The sequence below is a fragment of the Panthera onca genome, chromosome A1 (genome assembly GCF_046562875.1).
Source record: "Panthera onca isolate mPanOnc1 chromosome A1, mPanOnc1 haplotype 2, whole genome shotgun sequence".
In the NCBI taxonomy this organism is placed as follows: Eukaryota; Metazoa; Chordata; class Mammalia; order Carnivora; family Felidae; genus Panthera; species Panthera onca.
This window is the reverse complement of record NC_138339.1, coordinates 62,873,098-62,887,627: the sequence shown is the minus strand read 5'-3', so window position 1 is coordinate 62,887,627 and position 14,530 is coordinate 62,873,098. Positions and strand designations below refer to the sequence as shown.

Below are 14,530 nucleotides of genomic sequence, written 5' to 3'. Positions count from 1 at the left end.
ATGACTAATCAAAAGGTAAACCAAATGTAGAAGAAAACATCAGTTGGCTGCCCCTCTGGGGCTTATCTTAATAGGAAAGTCATCAGGGGGTCCCAGCGGTTTTGTCGTTTCTTTGCAAAATACACTTTGTGTATTATTAAAATTTACAAATCATCTTCACCACCACCATCTCATTTGGTAATAACTTGGATAGCAGAAAGGGCAGGTATTGCCCCATTCTGTAGAAGAAAAAATTGAGGCTCATAAATTAAATGATTTGTGCAAAGTTAATCCAGCTTGCAAGTGATGCAGTAAGATTGCAAACCTGGGGCCTCACCTAGTCTAATGATCATACCAGGAGTCCACACTGTGTTCACCTGGACAGGCTTTGTAGAAGGACATTTCCAATATCCTCTTAAAGGGCTGGATGGAGCTCCTTCTAAGCAGGGGTCGCGGCAATCACCGGAACAAGTGAACTGCCAAGCAGAATGTGATTCGCGGCCATCCATCCATCTCAGACAATGGGCCATGCTGTAACAAAATGGGTCAGTTACTAGGAATGAGGGGAGGAGAAAGCATGTATCTGAGTTTATATACTGGTTAATATTAATATTCTCAACACTTTCATAAACAAGGAAACAGGCTCAAGAGTTAAGTGACTTCCTGGGCAAAGGGAACTCGACAAGTTTCCCTCCCGGAATCTGAGCTGATTCCCTCATTTCAGCAATACCAATAAAGCTATGAGGTGACAGAGTGACAGTACCTGGCCTTTAGGGGCTTGCAATTATCTAGGAAGTCTTTGATCTCTAATTTGGCTAGGAAAGGAGGTCCTTTCCTCTTCTTTGTTTAAAAAAAAAATTTTTTTTAATGTTTATATTTGAGAGAGCGAGCGCGCGCAAGTGGGAGAGAGGCAGAGAGAGAGACACAGAATCTGAAGCAGGCTCCAGGCTCTGAGCTGTCAGTACAGAGCCCAACGTGGCGCTCAAACCCACGAACCGTGAGATCATGACCTGAGCGGAAGTCAGACGCTCAACCAACTGAGCCGCCCAGGCGCCCCTACTCCTGTCTTCTTCCATAGGCTTTATGCTGAGGCCATTAGGGCCTCACTAGCAGTAAGTCCCAGTAGGGTTTGGAGAACCCTTCCAGGTTCAGGCCTGAACTATTACCTCACTAGGGCCTCTTCCTTCCCTAGAAGGCTTACTGAGCAGAATGCTCCCTTCTGGGGGACAATCAAAACCTCCCTGGCACAGAACCAGGCCCTTCAGGGCTCTCATCCTTGTGTTTCACACTGTTACTAGTGCAGCCAACATACTAATCTTCCTGACTCGTGTCTGTAGGAATTGGATCCCAGCAAGTGGCAAGCAAGCCCTAGTGCAAATAGCAATGTCATCCAGTTGGTTTCCCAATGTCTAATTGAGAGCAAATGGCAAGTAAAAAAAATGCATCAGTACAAAGTAACAGAACAAGGCAGAAATCAGGGACTTGGATCAGCCAGGGTCATGACCTCTGCCTTAAACTAGGCCATTACATTGGAAATGTGTCAAAACATGATCATGAATGCTGCTCTCCATCACTGCTAAAAGCACGCCATAGCTAAGGTCTGCTGTCCCAAAACTATGTAGGCTCCCTATTGGCTAATGCAGCATGCTGAACTCAAGCCACGTGAAAGCAGCACTCAAAGAAGTGCCACTACACTAGAGACATCACAAGGCTCAGCTTCGAAACCGTGGTGGTTTGCAAGAAAGCAGTGCAGGGTGGCAGTGGGAAGGTTTTAGACGGACTCCCTCACCCCCAGGGATAATGGGGTGCAGAGCCTGGCAAGAAGAATCTGGGTGGAGAGCTGCAATGAATGGAGTCACGCTTCCCCCACGGCTAGGGCTCAAAGACTGTGGCATCCTTTTATGTGGCCACCGTAATCACCTGCATTGCCTTCTTAAATGACAGATATTAAGGGTCAAGTGAACTGCTCTAATGGGAGACAGCCTGGCAGAAGTCTTCCCTTCTACTCGAAGCTCAAAGTTGGCTCCAACTCTGGGAGAGTCAGGGTAGCAAGTGAAAAGGGCTTTCGAATAGAAATTACAAAACCAGGGATCCTACTTCCTGGTCTGCCTCTGAGCAGCTACATTTAACTAGGCAAGCGATTCTCCCTGTCTGGGTGCAGATTGCTTATCTATAAAACGATGGGGTTAGCTAGCATTTGTTACCATGGTCCCCTCCGATGTCAGATCTTCAGGGTTTTATGGATTCCATGAAATTGGCTACCCTTTTGCTGGAAATGTAAAGTATGAAGTTGCCTCTCAGGAAAATCTGAAGTTCAAAAAGTAAAGAATGGAAACAAAGAAATGAAAGCAGGACGGTCATTTCAACTCGAAACTCTTTTGTCCTAAGAACGGCAAAGCAATGAATTCAGATAGTCGGGGAGGAATAGAAAAGCACAAACTGCAAAACAGGAAATCCATTCTTGGCTTGGCTGGTTGTCAAAAAGCCATGCACTGGTGAAAATTTAGATCCATTTAAAATTTTAATTTCTTAAAACTAATAAAGTCCCCAAATTAGTGAATTATTCAGATGCCTGCTACCAAAACACAGAAATACTGTCCTATACCAGGCTTTTTAATCTGCCTCGATTTCTCCAGTGCTATTTCTGGGGGTGTGATGATACAAGGAGCTGCTGTGATACAAGGAACCTTCAATTTGCTCACCATCATGACCACTTTTTTATGGACCATGCTCAGACATGGCCTTGCATTACAGTTCTATGTATACTGACCTTATCTCTCCAAATTGTGTATCAGCTCTTGACCTTGCAGGGACCTCAATTTCCACACCTTTGATTCCTCCAGTGCCTTGCTTGGCTACAGTAAGTGCTGAAATGATTACTAACGATTCAGGAAAGTACTCACCAGTATCTTCAGGTATGTCAAACCACATGACCAGGTTTACACTTCCAACCTAGTTTGAACTACAACATCAGTTTTTTTTTTTTTTTTTAAGGCATCATATCTAAAGATAGAAAAGCTTCCAAAAATGAACTTAACAAACACCGAAACCAGATTTCCACAGAAAGCAGAAAAATAATTTATTCCAATAGATGGCAGAAATAAGAAAGTCGTCCTGAAAATATACTTTGGTGTAATTCTGTTAGCACAGATATTCCCTCTGAACGTGCTCTCCTACGGACTGCCCCACTTGACTCTACCGGTCTCGCGACAGTTTTTAAACACTTCGCAGATTCCCATGTTGTGACCAGGCAGGAGTGGTCTCCAAATGCACAGGCTCCAAGGAGAGAGCAGCACGTTTCTCAGAAGTACAGCGCCTCCTATCTCAGAAGAGTGCATAGACATTTTACAGAGCCAGCACAGTTTGGGTTAAGTAGGCACATAATTCATCAAAATGTAAAAAAAGGTGACAGGAGAAAATACTGCATTGTAGAAGGAGATATTCAAACGTGGTGTGAATGTTTAAGGCAGCTGATGGCCAACACAGGCGAGTCAGAGGTGTTCTGGGTTTGGAGTTGATTTTGCATCTAGAGGAATTCTCTTCGTGACCTGCAAAACAAAGCCGTTCTAGTAACTAATCCTTAACCCATCCTCAAGTGGGCAAATGGCTAATAACATCAATAAAAGTCAATCAGGCCAATAATTTAAAATATATAGGTGCTCAGTAAATACTTGAATAAAAAGTTAGCTCAAATAATGTCCCAGTTTGGACAGGTTTCGTAGAGCTGTGACAAGAGGTCCGATTACCAAGGACGTTGCTGAACTGAGGGTCGTTAAGTAACAGTTGGACTGTGTCACAGAAAGCAGGAAGTTGACTCAGACCAATCCTACTGGCATCTAATGGGTTCACTTCAAGAATCTGTATTTGCCCTTCCCCTCCTACAGCAAGGAAGCACGGTTCCCACAGCCATGGCAAGCTTTTCTCTTATGTCAGACTCCTAAAGAGCTAGCTCCTTGGTACTCGAGGTTGCTCCTAGTTTGCTCCCCATTCTTACAGGTATAGGTGACAAATGAGATTTCTTTTTCTGGAAGCTTAAAGCTGTAATATCACCTTTGCAGAGCTAGCAAACATTTAAAATATGTATCTTCACACATCAAACTGGTAACAGTGGTCACGTCCACTCCCTTAATATAGCTTATTTTATTTATTTTTGAGAGAGAAAGAGTGTGTGTGGCGAAGGGCAGAGGGGGAGAGAGAATCCCAAGCAGGCTCCATGCCAAGCGAGGAGCCCAACTTGGGGCTTAATCCCACGACGGTGAGATCATGACCTGAACCGAAATCTAAGAGTTCGATGCTTAACCGATGGAGCCACCCAGGCGCCCCCATAAAGCTTATTTTAAAAGACTATAAAAATAAGGGTGCCTGGTGGCTCAGTCTGTTGAGCGTCTGACTTTGGCTCAGGTCATGATCTCGTGGTTTGTGAGTTCGAGCCCCGTGAGCTCGAGCCCTGCATCGGGGTCTGTGCTGACAGCTCAGAGCCTGGAACCTGCTTTGGATTCTGTGTCTCCTCCTCTCTCTGCCCCTCTCCTGCTCATGCTCTGTCTCTCTATCAAAAATAAATAAACATTAAAAAAAAGACTATAAAAATAAAGCCACATATGTGGTTTTCAAAATTAAAAAATAAAGAGAATAGAAAAATTAAGTAAATAGTGGCTTTCAAAGGCAATTTCCACACAAGGCCTGAGTTGGCAGATAAGAAAACAAGCTGGTTATGACACAGAATTTCCCAGAATGTTGAGGGTTAAGTGCAGGGGGGCAAAGAGCTAGTTAAACTGAGAAGAGACACGGTTTGTGGCAGGCACGTCTGACAAGACTGAAGGTCAAGTAGTACGTAGGAGATCTGATGGGTCCTTAAGTTTTTCCAGATCAGTGGGCACAAGCAGGAGAATCCACAGAGCAGTGCGGTAAAATGATAGGTTTCCCAGGGTCCACAATGCCCAGTAGCAGATACAAGACGGCCGCTAAGTCTTACTGGTACAAGCTGGGGCAGTCCAACCACCCTCCGCATGGGAAGTACCAGACTGCTCGACCCACTAAGGCAGGCCACTGCAAACAAAATACATTCAACTCGAGATATAATCAGAGGACTGTTTTTATAATGTACTAGGAAAATAACCACATCAGGCCAGGGAGGGGCAACTACGAGAGCTACTGGTTTCTTGTGCCTCACTGCCTCATAAAACCTTTAATCTAATGATCATTTCCTCTTCTCCTCCTTAGGCCACCGGAACAACCTGTCTGCACAGACCTGTGTTCCACGCAGATGAGAAATTTTACTTGAGAATACTGAAGCAGTGAATGCAGATGTTTCGTGTGTTAGTTTTCTATGAAGCATACAGGTTAGACCTCCTCATCGTTTAGGCCTTTTTGGACAAACGAACAATAACAAAAGTAAAAAGTAAGTCTTCATCTTAAGAAAACCACACTGAAGGGGCGCCTGGGTGGCGCAGTCGGTTAAGCGTCCGACTTCAGCCAGGTCACGATCTCGCGGTCCGTGAGTTCAAGCCCCGCGTCAGGCTCTGGGCTGATGGCTCGGAGCCTGGAGCCTGTTTCCGATTCTGTGTCTCCCTCTCTCTCTGCCCCTCCCCCGTTCATGCTCTGTCTCTCTCTGTCCCAAAAATAAATAAATAAATAAATAAATAAATAAATAAATAAATAAATAAATAAATTAAAAAAAAAAAAAAGAAAAAAAAGAAAACCACACTGAAACAGGGGCTAATTTTCACTTAGGCTCAATGATACTAGCTTGAGATAAATGTGAGTGGGCATTATATTAAATGGCATGGACTTGTGGTTTGATTTGGGGGTGAATTAAAGAAGCACATACTCTAATTGTCTCTCTGACATGAAACCGCCGTTGGGGGTGGGTGGGGAGGACCTCAACCAAAGGGTCCACATTCTCATTCTGTAAAATAAGGGAATGACTAAGGCTACTTTCAGATAAAACTGACAGTGAAGACAACATAAAAATATTAAGGCCTGAACCAGGAAATCTTTTCAGAGGAGGATGAGTGTGTGTGAGTGTGTGTGTGTATGTGTGTGTGTGTGTGTGTGTGTGTGTGTGTGTGTGTCAAAGAATAGGTTTTATTTTTATCTGTTTTTTCATTTTTATTTTTTTAATCTTTATTTACTTTTGAGAGAGAGAGACAGAGTGCGAGTGGGGGACGAACAGAGAGGGAGACACAGAATCCGAAGCAGGCTCCAGGCTCCGAGCTGTCAGCACAGGGCCCGACGCGGGGCTCAAACTCATGAACCATGAGATCATGACCTGAGCCGAAGTCGGACGCTTAACTGACTGAGCCACCCAGGCGCCCCTCTGTTTTTTCATTTTCGATAAATTCACACAACAATTCCTTTTTTACGATTATGTGCAAGATATGTGTTTATTGCAGAGTAACTACGAGAGATATTTAAGCAAATGAAAAGTATGTGTATTTAACGAGTCAAGGCAATGTACCAAATGAATAGCTAAATACATTTATGGAGAAATGAAATCACTTTGAGACCAAGTGGCCAGAAAAGCTGGACACTCAAAGAGAAGACATCACAAAGAATTGAGAGAATGGGTGAACGGAGGGCAGAAAGAATGTCTGCAGAGTATGTGCTTACTAATCTGCGTCTTAAATTAATGAATGTCATAGGGTAGTAAGAGACAGGAAAAGCTAAGTGAAGTTAATTAGACCAAGAACACGGAAATGGCAGGGCTGGAACCAATAGGTCACGGAGGAAAGTAGCGAATAAGTAGGCTGCAAAAGTGGTCTGAGGGCAACTGGCAAGGCCTTGACAGCCAAGTGAGGAAGCTGGACATGATCTGCAGGTTAGTCATTCTTATCTTTCGTGGCTCATAGGACCTTTGGTGACCCTGACAAAAGCTGTGCTTACAACATGTTACAGAGGCAGGTACTCACTAACCTCAGAGATTTAAAGTTTAAAAAAAAACCCTACAGTAGCCTACGGAGAACTACTGAAAGCTTCTGAGGCAAGCAGTGATCTCTTTCCGGGAGAGCTGCATCAGGAAGACAAACAGGGTGGAGTTTTGTAGATACTGTGACTACAGAGCAGGGAGACCTGAGGAAGAGCCACAGTAATAACTTGGAGTCACATTGATCTGGGTCAGAAATTAGGGTGCCCAAAGGAGAAACGGGAAACAAAAACAGACACAAGAGCCATTAACAGGATCAAATGGATTCGAGGAAAAGGAGAAAGGAGTGATTAGAGAAAGAAGTGAGTGAACAGGTTCTGACTCTAAGTGACAGGGAGATCTATGACATCAGGAATTGAAACAGAGACATGACAGTTTGAGTGGCAGCAGCAAATCCGGTCAGAGAGAGCCGAGTAAAAGATAACATTTTCAAAAAAAAAATTGTAATGTTTATTTATTTTTGAGACAGATAGACAAACAGCATTAGCAGGGGAGGGGCAAAGTGAGAGGGAGACACAGAATCCGAAGCAGGCTCCAGGCTCTGAACTGTCAGCACAGAGCCTGACATGAGGTTCAAACTCATGAGCGGTGAGACCATGACCTGAGCCAAAGTTGGACACTTAACCAACTTAGCCGCCCAGACGCCCCTAAAAGATACGCTTTTTAACCACAAAACACCTTGCACTGTTTAACTTTTCACAAACATGGCTTACTTTCAACCTCTCAACAAGTCACAAACTTCTTTAGAGCCCACAGCCTTCCCTGAAATCCCCACTCAGTACCAGGCACCTCATGAGCACTCAAATATTTTTGGAATGCATAGAAAAACAGCTCCCCTTGGGGCATAGGCCTAATTACCAATATACTTTATTCCTCTCCTGTCCAGACACTGTAAAAAAAAAAAAAAAACAAAAAAACAAGGTTTGCCCTTTAGGACTGCAGTAAGCCATAGAAGTTCATCTAAAATGTTACAATGCTGTGGTAAACTAACTTGTAGGACACTGGGGCCGGGCCAAATCCACTCCAGCAAGATTCCACACTAGCATCGCACCCCCAGGGCAATAGGAAAATGGGCCATGACAAAAACAGCAATCTTGATGTGACAGTTCCAGAAGCATCTTAGGAATCTAGGAAAGGCAGACAAGGTTGGCAGGGGAAAGAGAGGGAGTGAGCACTGTTCTTAGAAGTACTGGGCAAGATTTCCAGCCAATAAACATAATGTGCTATAACTCAGCCTATCACCACCACATGAGAGAAAATCGTGGCAATTAAAATGACTAAAGTAGCAAAAGATCAGCTAGGTGTTTAACTGTGCTGTTGAAATCAAATCAGTTCCATCTATATAAAATTATCCTAAAGCTTTCATGGCTGTTCCTCATTTTTCTCTGCTGCATACCATGTCTGGTTTACACCTCCTACTTTCCAAATCTGGCCTCTAATCATGTACAAAATCAAACATTTTTCCTTACCAGATGAAGACAGGCCTAAATCTGGTTCTGCACTCCTTTATCATCCCACTGTTGTGTAAAAGTACAAAGTTCAAAAGGGAATTTAGCTCCATCTTTTGATTTACCACAAAGAAAAATGAAGTCTTGTCACAAGAGTTCTATTTGCTCTGTTAGGCAGAGATTAGATCTCTTCATGTGATAATTCCAAAGGCCTACAGTTATTGTACTACCATAGTCATGACCTCAAATACAGAACAAATGTGAAGACATTCCTAATTAGAGTTTGTCTGGCTCTGCCCTCCTGCTTCCTGGTGTTTGCTTGTAAAGGAACCACCTTTAATACAAGTTTTAAGCAGCCCTGGTTTGTGCTATGGACCAGAGTGCAGACAGAAGGTATTTGTCAGTCAGGTTAACTTGAGATTGAAAATGAACAAATGAGGGACGCCTGAGTGGCTCAGTCAGTTGAGCATCTGACTCTTGGTTTTGGCTCAGGTCATGATCTCACAGTTCGTGGGTCTGAGCCCCACATGGGGCTCTGCAGCTGGCAGCATTGAGCCTGCTTGGGATTCTCTCTCTTTCTCTCCCTCTCTCTCTCTCTCTCTCTCTCTCTGCCCCTCTCCTGCTCAAGCTGTCTCTGTCTCTCTCAAAATAAATAAATGTAAAAAAAAAATTTTTTTTTTTTTAAAGAAAATGGACAAATGAAACCTCAGATCTACACCCAGTGTTCTTCAGGTCCAAAGCGCCCTTTTTCATTACACAGGAAGGAAATGAGGCTCAGAGAAGTTAAGTGAAAGGCAATGCTGGAAGGATTGGAATGCTGGATATAAAAAAAAAAAAAAAAAAAAAAAAAAAAAAAACATATATATATATATATATATGGTAAATCAAAACCCCTTTGGGCAAAGACAGAACTCTAAGGAAAAAGAAAAAAAAGAAAAAGCTGACTACTTAACTTATCTCGATCGGCAAAAATCCAAGCTGTGAGGAAACAAGCACTCTCCTACATTGTTAGTGGAAATGTAAAAATGGTATAATCCCTATAGAAGGGAGTGTAGTAATAGCTAGAAAAAGCATACACCTTTAACCCAGAGATCCACTTTTCATGGAATCTAACCCAAAGATTTCCAGCAAAAATAGAAAATAAAATGTCATATGTATAGGATGATACTGTGCCTCTATCGATAATAGCAAAAGACTAGAAACAATCTAAAAGTACACCAATGGCTATAAAAAGAATTGAAGAAGATCTCTATACACTGGTAGGAGCGGTCTCTAAAATACGTTGTTCAGTGAAAAAAAGCAAAGTACAGAATAGTATATGCAATATGATATCTTTTCTGTAATAGCTGTGTGGGGGGATATACACACATATACATATTTATGTGTATGTATTTGCTTATATACATGTTACGTATATACATATATATACCTGTATGTATGTATTTGCTTATCTTGGCAAAATGAAACACTGGAAAGAGAGACATCTCTGAATGTATCTTGTTTATAATTCTGACTGTGAAAATATGTTTACATATTCAAAAATAGTAGCAAATAAAAATATTACTATGAATTGAACACAAAATAAAACAACTTAATCTGATTATGTATCACATTGATAATGATGAGAGAAAATAATTATTTCAAGTGACCTCAGAAAACAACATCTTTTCTTTATTTGTTCTAAGGACAAATAAAGCAGCAAAGAAATCCTAAATTGCATTCGATAAACTTACAGTTAGTAGTTATCTGGTGTTATCTGGAAACCATTATGTATTGCAGGATAATGAAAGTAATTTACTGCCTGTAGGAGGCAAGATTTTCAGCATGTATGAATGATACTCAAGTATAAAACCAAAGAAGTCAAAACCATGTAATGTTAAATTTTAATTAGAAATATTAACATAAACTCATGATTTTTTTTCTTCTCAGAAGAATGTAATTCCTGGCTCTGTCCACTGTAAAGGCTTAGAAGCAACATCCCAGCAGAAATGGATGTACCTAGCAATCAGATCTTTTCTTTTTTTAAAATTTACTTTGAGAGAGACAGAGAGAGGGTGAGCGGGGGAGGGGCCGAGAGACAGCCCCCGAGAGAGGGGGAGAAACCAAGCAAGTTTCAAGTGGTCAGTGGGCAGAGCCCAACATGGGGCCAAACCCACAAAACCGCGAGATCATGACCTGAGCCGAAACCAAGAGTCAAGACATTTAACCGACCGAGCCACCCAGGCGCCCTTTAGATCTTGGTTTTTAAATACCATTCCCACTGAAAGGAATGAAGGCCAGCTGGGCTTGAGGACTGACTAGTGAACCAGGTATCCTTTCAGTAGGAAACAGCTCATTCCAAGTCTGGGACAGGAAACACACAAGAGGGGTCTGGGACATCTTGATGTTGCCAGTAAGTGAGGAAACTACCAAAGACTAATAATAAAAGGACACAGAAGCCAGTTTACACAGGCTCTAGTAGGCCAAAGAAAGAGCAACTGACTACGAAAATGGTAATAAATGTAACTGATTAAAACTCAAAAGGGAAGAAAAGACAACCTCACTGGATACCCTGGAAGTAACTTGGACACCCAATATCTCACTCTGAAAATTAAAATAATTAAATACGGACACTGCTCTTCCTGTATGTTCTATATTTCAAGGTTACTAAATAACCTTAGAATGAGGGTTAAGTTCATCTTGGTAGAGACGTTTTATCTAATCAAATGTAGAAGTAATAATGGAACTAGAAAATCACCATTTTGCATTTTCTACCGAAACGTTTACTTCAGGCTAAGATTATGACAATCAACGGGTAAAACCCCCAGATAAAAGGCTGGCAGAGAACTTTACAATTGGAGGGACCAGGCTGTCATTACTTGAATTCACCGATCATCATAGCATTACTAAAGACAGGAGAGTCAGACACTCTGTGTCTCTTGCTAGGACTTCATAGTACCACATAAGCAGTACCCTTGCCAAAAAAGCTGAGCCAGATCTAGGCAAGCACTGAGTGCTAACTTCCATTTATCGAAATAATCAAGAAAGAGGAACAAACTTAATGACAGGTTTCCTGACTCTGGGCCAGTGAATAAATCTTTCCACTATACTACTCCTTATGTCTCTGAGCCTGTGAACCAAATAAAGCCTACAATTTTCATTCCAGTTTTCCAAAAGCACCTGTCTCTCTCTATCCAAAGCATTCAGAAATGCTCTTAATTTAAAATCTGCCAGCAACTCTTAAGAATCCTGCAATATCAAGTATAAATAATAGCGCTCCTGTGTCTGAAAGACTGCATGCAAACTTTATTTAAATGGCTGGGTAACAGCAGAATTGAAAAGAATCTCATGAATAAATCCTCTGGTAAGGTGAATGGCCTAAGTTCCAAATTCTGTCCTTCAGATGTTTGCTTTCGGCAGCCTGCCCTTGCCAAGTGTTAAAATGGCTGTCGTTTTCTGAGGAAAAGCCAAGGCAACCTCTAGCTGCCTGATGGACAACACTGATGTGAAAGGTTCAGGGCATAGTCACCTCAATGACTGAGCGCTGGAGAATAGGTCTTCCTCCTCAAGGCCAATGATACTTGAGGTACCAGATGGTTTCATTTTTCAACTGTGGTCCGAAGAGAGGGTTGAGCTGGGCCAGAATTGCAATCAGCCAACTAAAAGAATAATGGGGGAGGAAAAAAACAACAGAAAGTGGTGAACTCATGTGGGAACAGGACCATCTTCAATTAGGATGCAACAAGTGCTTTAGTCAAATTTAGCAGTGAGGTTTCACCATAGTCTGCTCTGTCTTTTCTTCTCTCATTACCTTAATTCCAAGTATCCAAGATTTCCTGCATTCATAGGAAACCTTTAACCCAGAGTATTTTTACCTAATCTCAATTTAGCATCATCACAACTTCCAGGCTCAGGAAGAATGGGTGTTACTTTATCCATTCTCCAAATGCTAAGACCCACACTGATATGACACACCCATTTTTACTGGCACAGCCAAGGTTAAATTTCAGCCCCCCATCTTCCAATTAGACTGTAACACTTGAGCTCCCCTTCTCTAATCACCATCACCACTAAAATATGTAACACGTCTTTTGGGCCCCAGTGGAGCTGAACCAAATGGGAATTTAATTCCCCCGGCTTACTTGAGAATCTAAGCAACAAGGCATTCCTCTGTACTATATGGACTAATTATGGAGGAAGTACAGTGATGCTACATTACCTCAGGGTTAGAAGCGAAAAAATAGCACCTAAATTGTCTTTAAACTTTTGTTCTACTGCTCCCAAAATTCTGAATAAATGGTTTTGTGTCTGATAGAGGAATACACATAATCCAGCAAAGTTTCAGAATCACTGAGCTAAGACTAAAGCAAAAACAACAAGAAAGATAATACACAAATGTCTGGCCGTTCAAACCACTCCATGTTTTACTTAGTGAACAAATATTTAATGAGCACCTACTAGGTTCCAGGCCCCACGGATACAGAGGAGAAAATGGAATGTCACCACCCTCACGAAGCTTACCTAATATAATATCAGGAAGGAAAGAAAGTGGGACGAAGGAATAGGGAATGATGGAGGTAGTGAGGGAAGACCTCTCCAAGGAGGTAACATTTGAGCAGAATACACATTGCCTTTCATTCCTATTTAATATATATGAAGTGATTGGAGACTCTCATTTTACGGGGCAAGGGTATGGTGAACAAGCCCAGCCTCCATGGACTGATCTGGCAGAGTGGATTTTAGTAACATGATCTGACGCAGCGATCCTCTCTGCATGGAATAGAAGGAACTGCTTTGCAAGGAAAAGGAGAGTTATTGCTGCAGGAGTCTCTTTCTAAAATTTTAGCACTTTAAATTCCCCTATTATAAGAGGGGAACCAGCCAAACCCAACCGGACTGTCAGCTGGTTGCACCTTTTTTCTTCCACTTGCTGTCGTTTTTAGAACTCTGCCAGCCAACGGCTCAAAAAGCCGATTCTGATCACCAGCTACTAGACTGCCACAGAATCTGCCAGCACCACACCAGAAGCTTGCACCTACGGAAACAAACATACCTGCCCGCCCTCCTACCCTGCCCCACCCCATGTAAGGTGGTTTTGTGACAGGAAACATGATACTTGAGGAAATGGGGCCAAAATAGATACCCTAAGCTGACTCACTTTATAAACAAAAAGTTAATTCAGGTGAGATTCTCTGATCTGTCCTTAAAACGAGAGTGTTAAACACAAAAAAATGCCAAGACTTGTAGCTGAGATCGCATCTATCTGACACTGTGAAAAAAAAGGAAGAAGACAGCACAAGCAGACACACTGAAGAGCTCTGTGCCTGCAGTGAACACTAATTGGTGCAGAGCTAAGAGTCATGGAAAATTCCACAGACCCAGGACTTCCCCAATCCCAGCAGGCAAGAGAGGCTGACCGTAAAAACAGTCGTTCATCCTTTCGTAAGAGACTGAAATAACTGGCCAGTGCTTACAAGTACTAGATAAAAAAAAAATGCTAGAACCTATGCTAGTCTGTCTCCTTTCTTCATCAAAAACATATAGAATGAAATGAAAGCACCATCTCCCAGCACTTTGTATGATGTCGTATAGCTGTGCCTCTCAATCCTGGCCGCACATTATAATCATCCAGGGAGCTTTAAAAGATACTGACGCTATACTTCACACATAATCTTTCTTTTAATTCTCCCACGATACAGTTAAGGAAACTGAGGCAGAGAGAGGCTAACTGGTTTGCGTAGGGTCACAAATCTAATTAGGTGGTAGCAGCTCCTGAACCCAGAAATCAGGTTAGACTAATGTTCCTAACTACGTTTTGTAGGTAACTACAAGAGTTATCTCTGGAAATCTATTTTAACAGGTAACATTTCAGAAGGCATCTACTTAACTAAATTTAATCTGTCTGGAGTTAAGGAAACAAAGAATCCATCTGCCGATTATTGATGAAGTCTATCACAAAAGCTTTTGTTACCTGAGGTAAAGCAGAAATATCTCAAGTCAAAAACAAAGTCCACTTTGCCTGCTCAGATCAGGATTCAGAAACTTTTTAAAATCTAATCTTACATACTATTCTTAATGTTTCAAATCCAGCAAAACATCTTATTACAAAAACAAAACAAAACAAAAAACACCAAACACACAAAAAAAGAAAGAAAACAAACCAAAAAAAACCCCCAACAAACCACAGTTCAAGAAAATTCCT

General features: G+C 41.9%; 1 protein-coding gene across 2 annotated transcripts in view; it reads right to left on the bottom strand.

Annotated features, from left to right (window-relative positions):
- Positions 1 to 3,033: 3,033 nt before the first annotated feature.
- ATP6V0E1 (ATPase H+ transporting V0 subunit e1) overlaps positions 3,034 to 14,530 on the bottom strand; it is a 32,014-nt gene continuing 20,517 nt past the window's right edge. The window contains exons 3-4 of one of the 2 annotated variants that reach the window (XM_060635046.2): positions 11,858 to 11,987; positions 3,034 to 3,527 (exon numbers count right to left, since the gene is read on the bottom strand). In XM_060635046.2, the coding sequence (XP_060491029.1) occupies positions 11,894 to 11,987 (94 nt within the window). In that variant the 3' untranslated portion in view covers positions 3,034 to 3,527; positions 11,858 to 11,893. Of the gene's footprint in view, positions 3,528 to 11,852; positions 11,988 to 14,530 lie in introns of those variants that run through there. The other variant, XM_078446891.1, reaches the window with a different exon arrangement.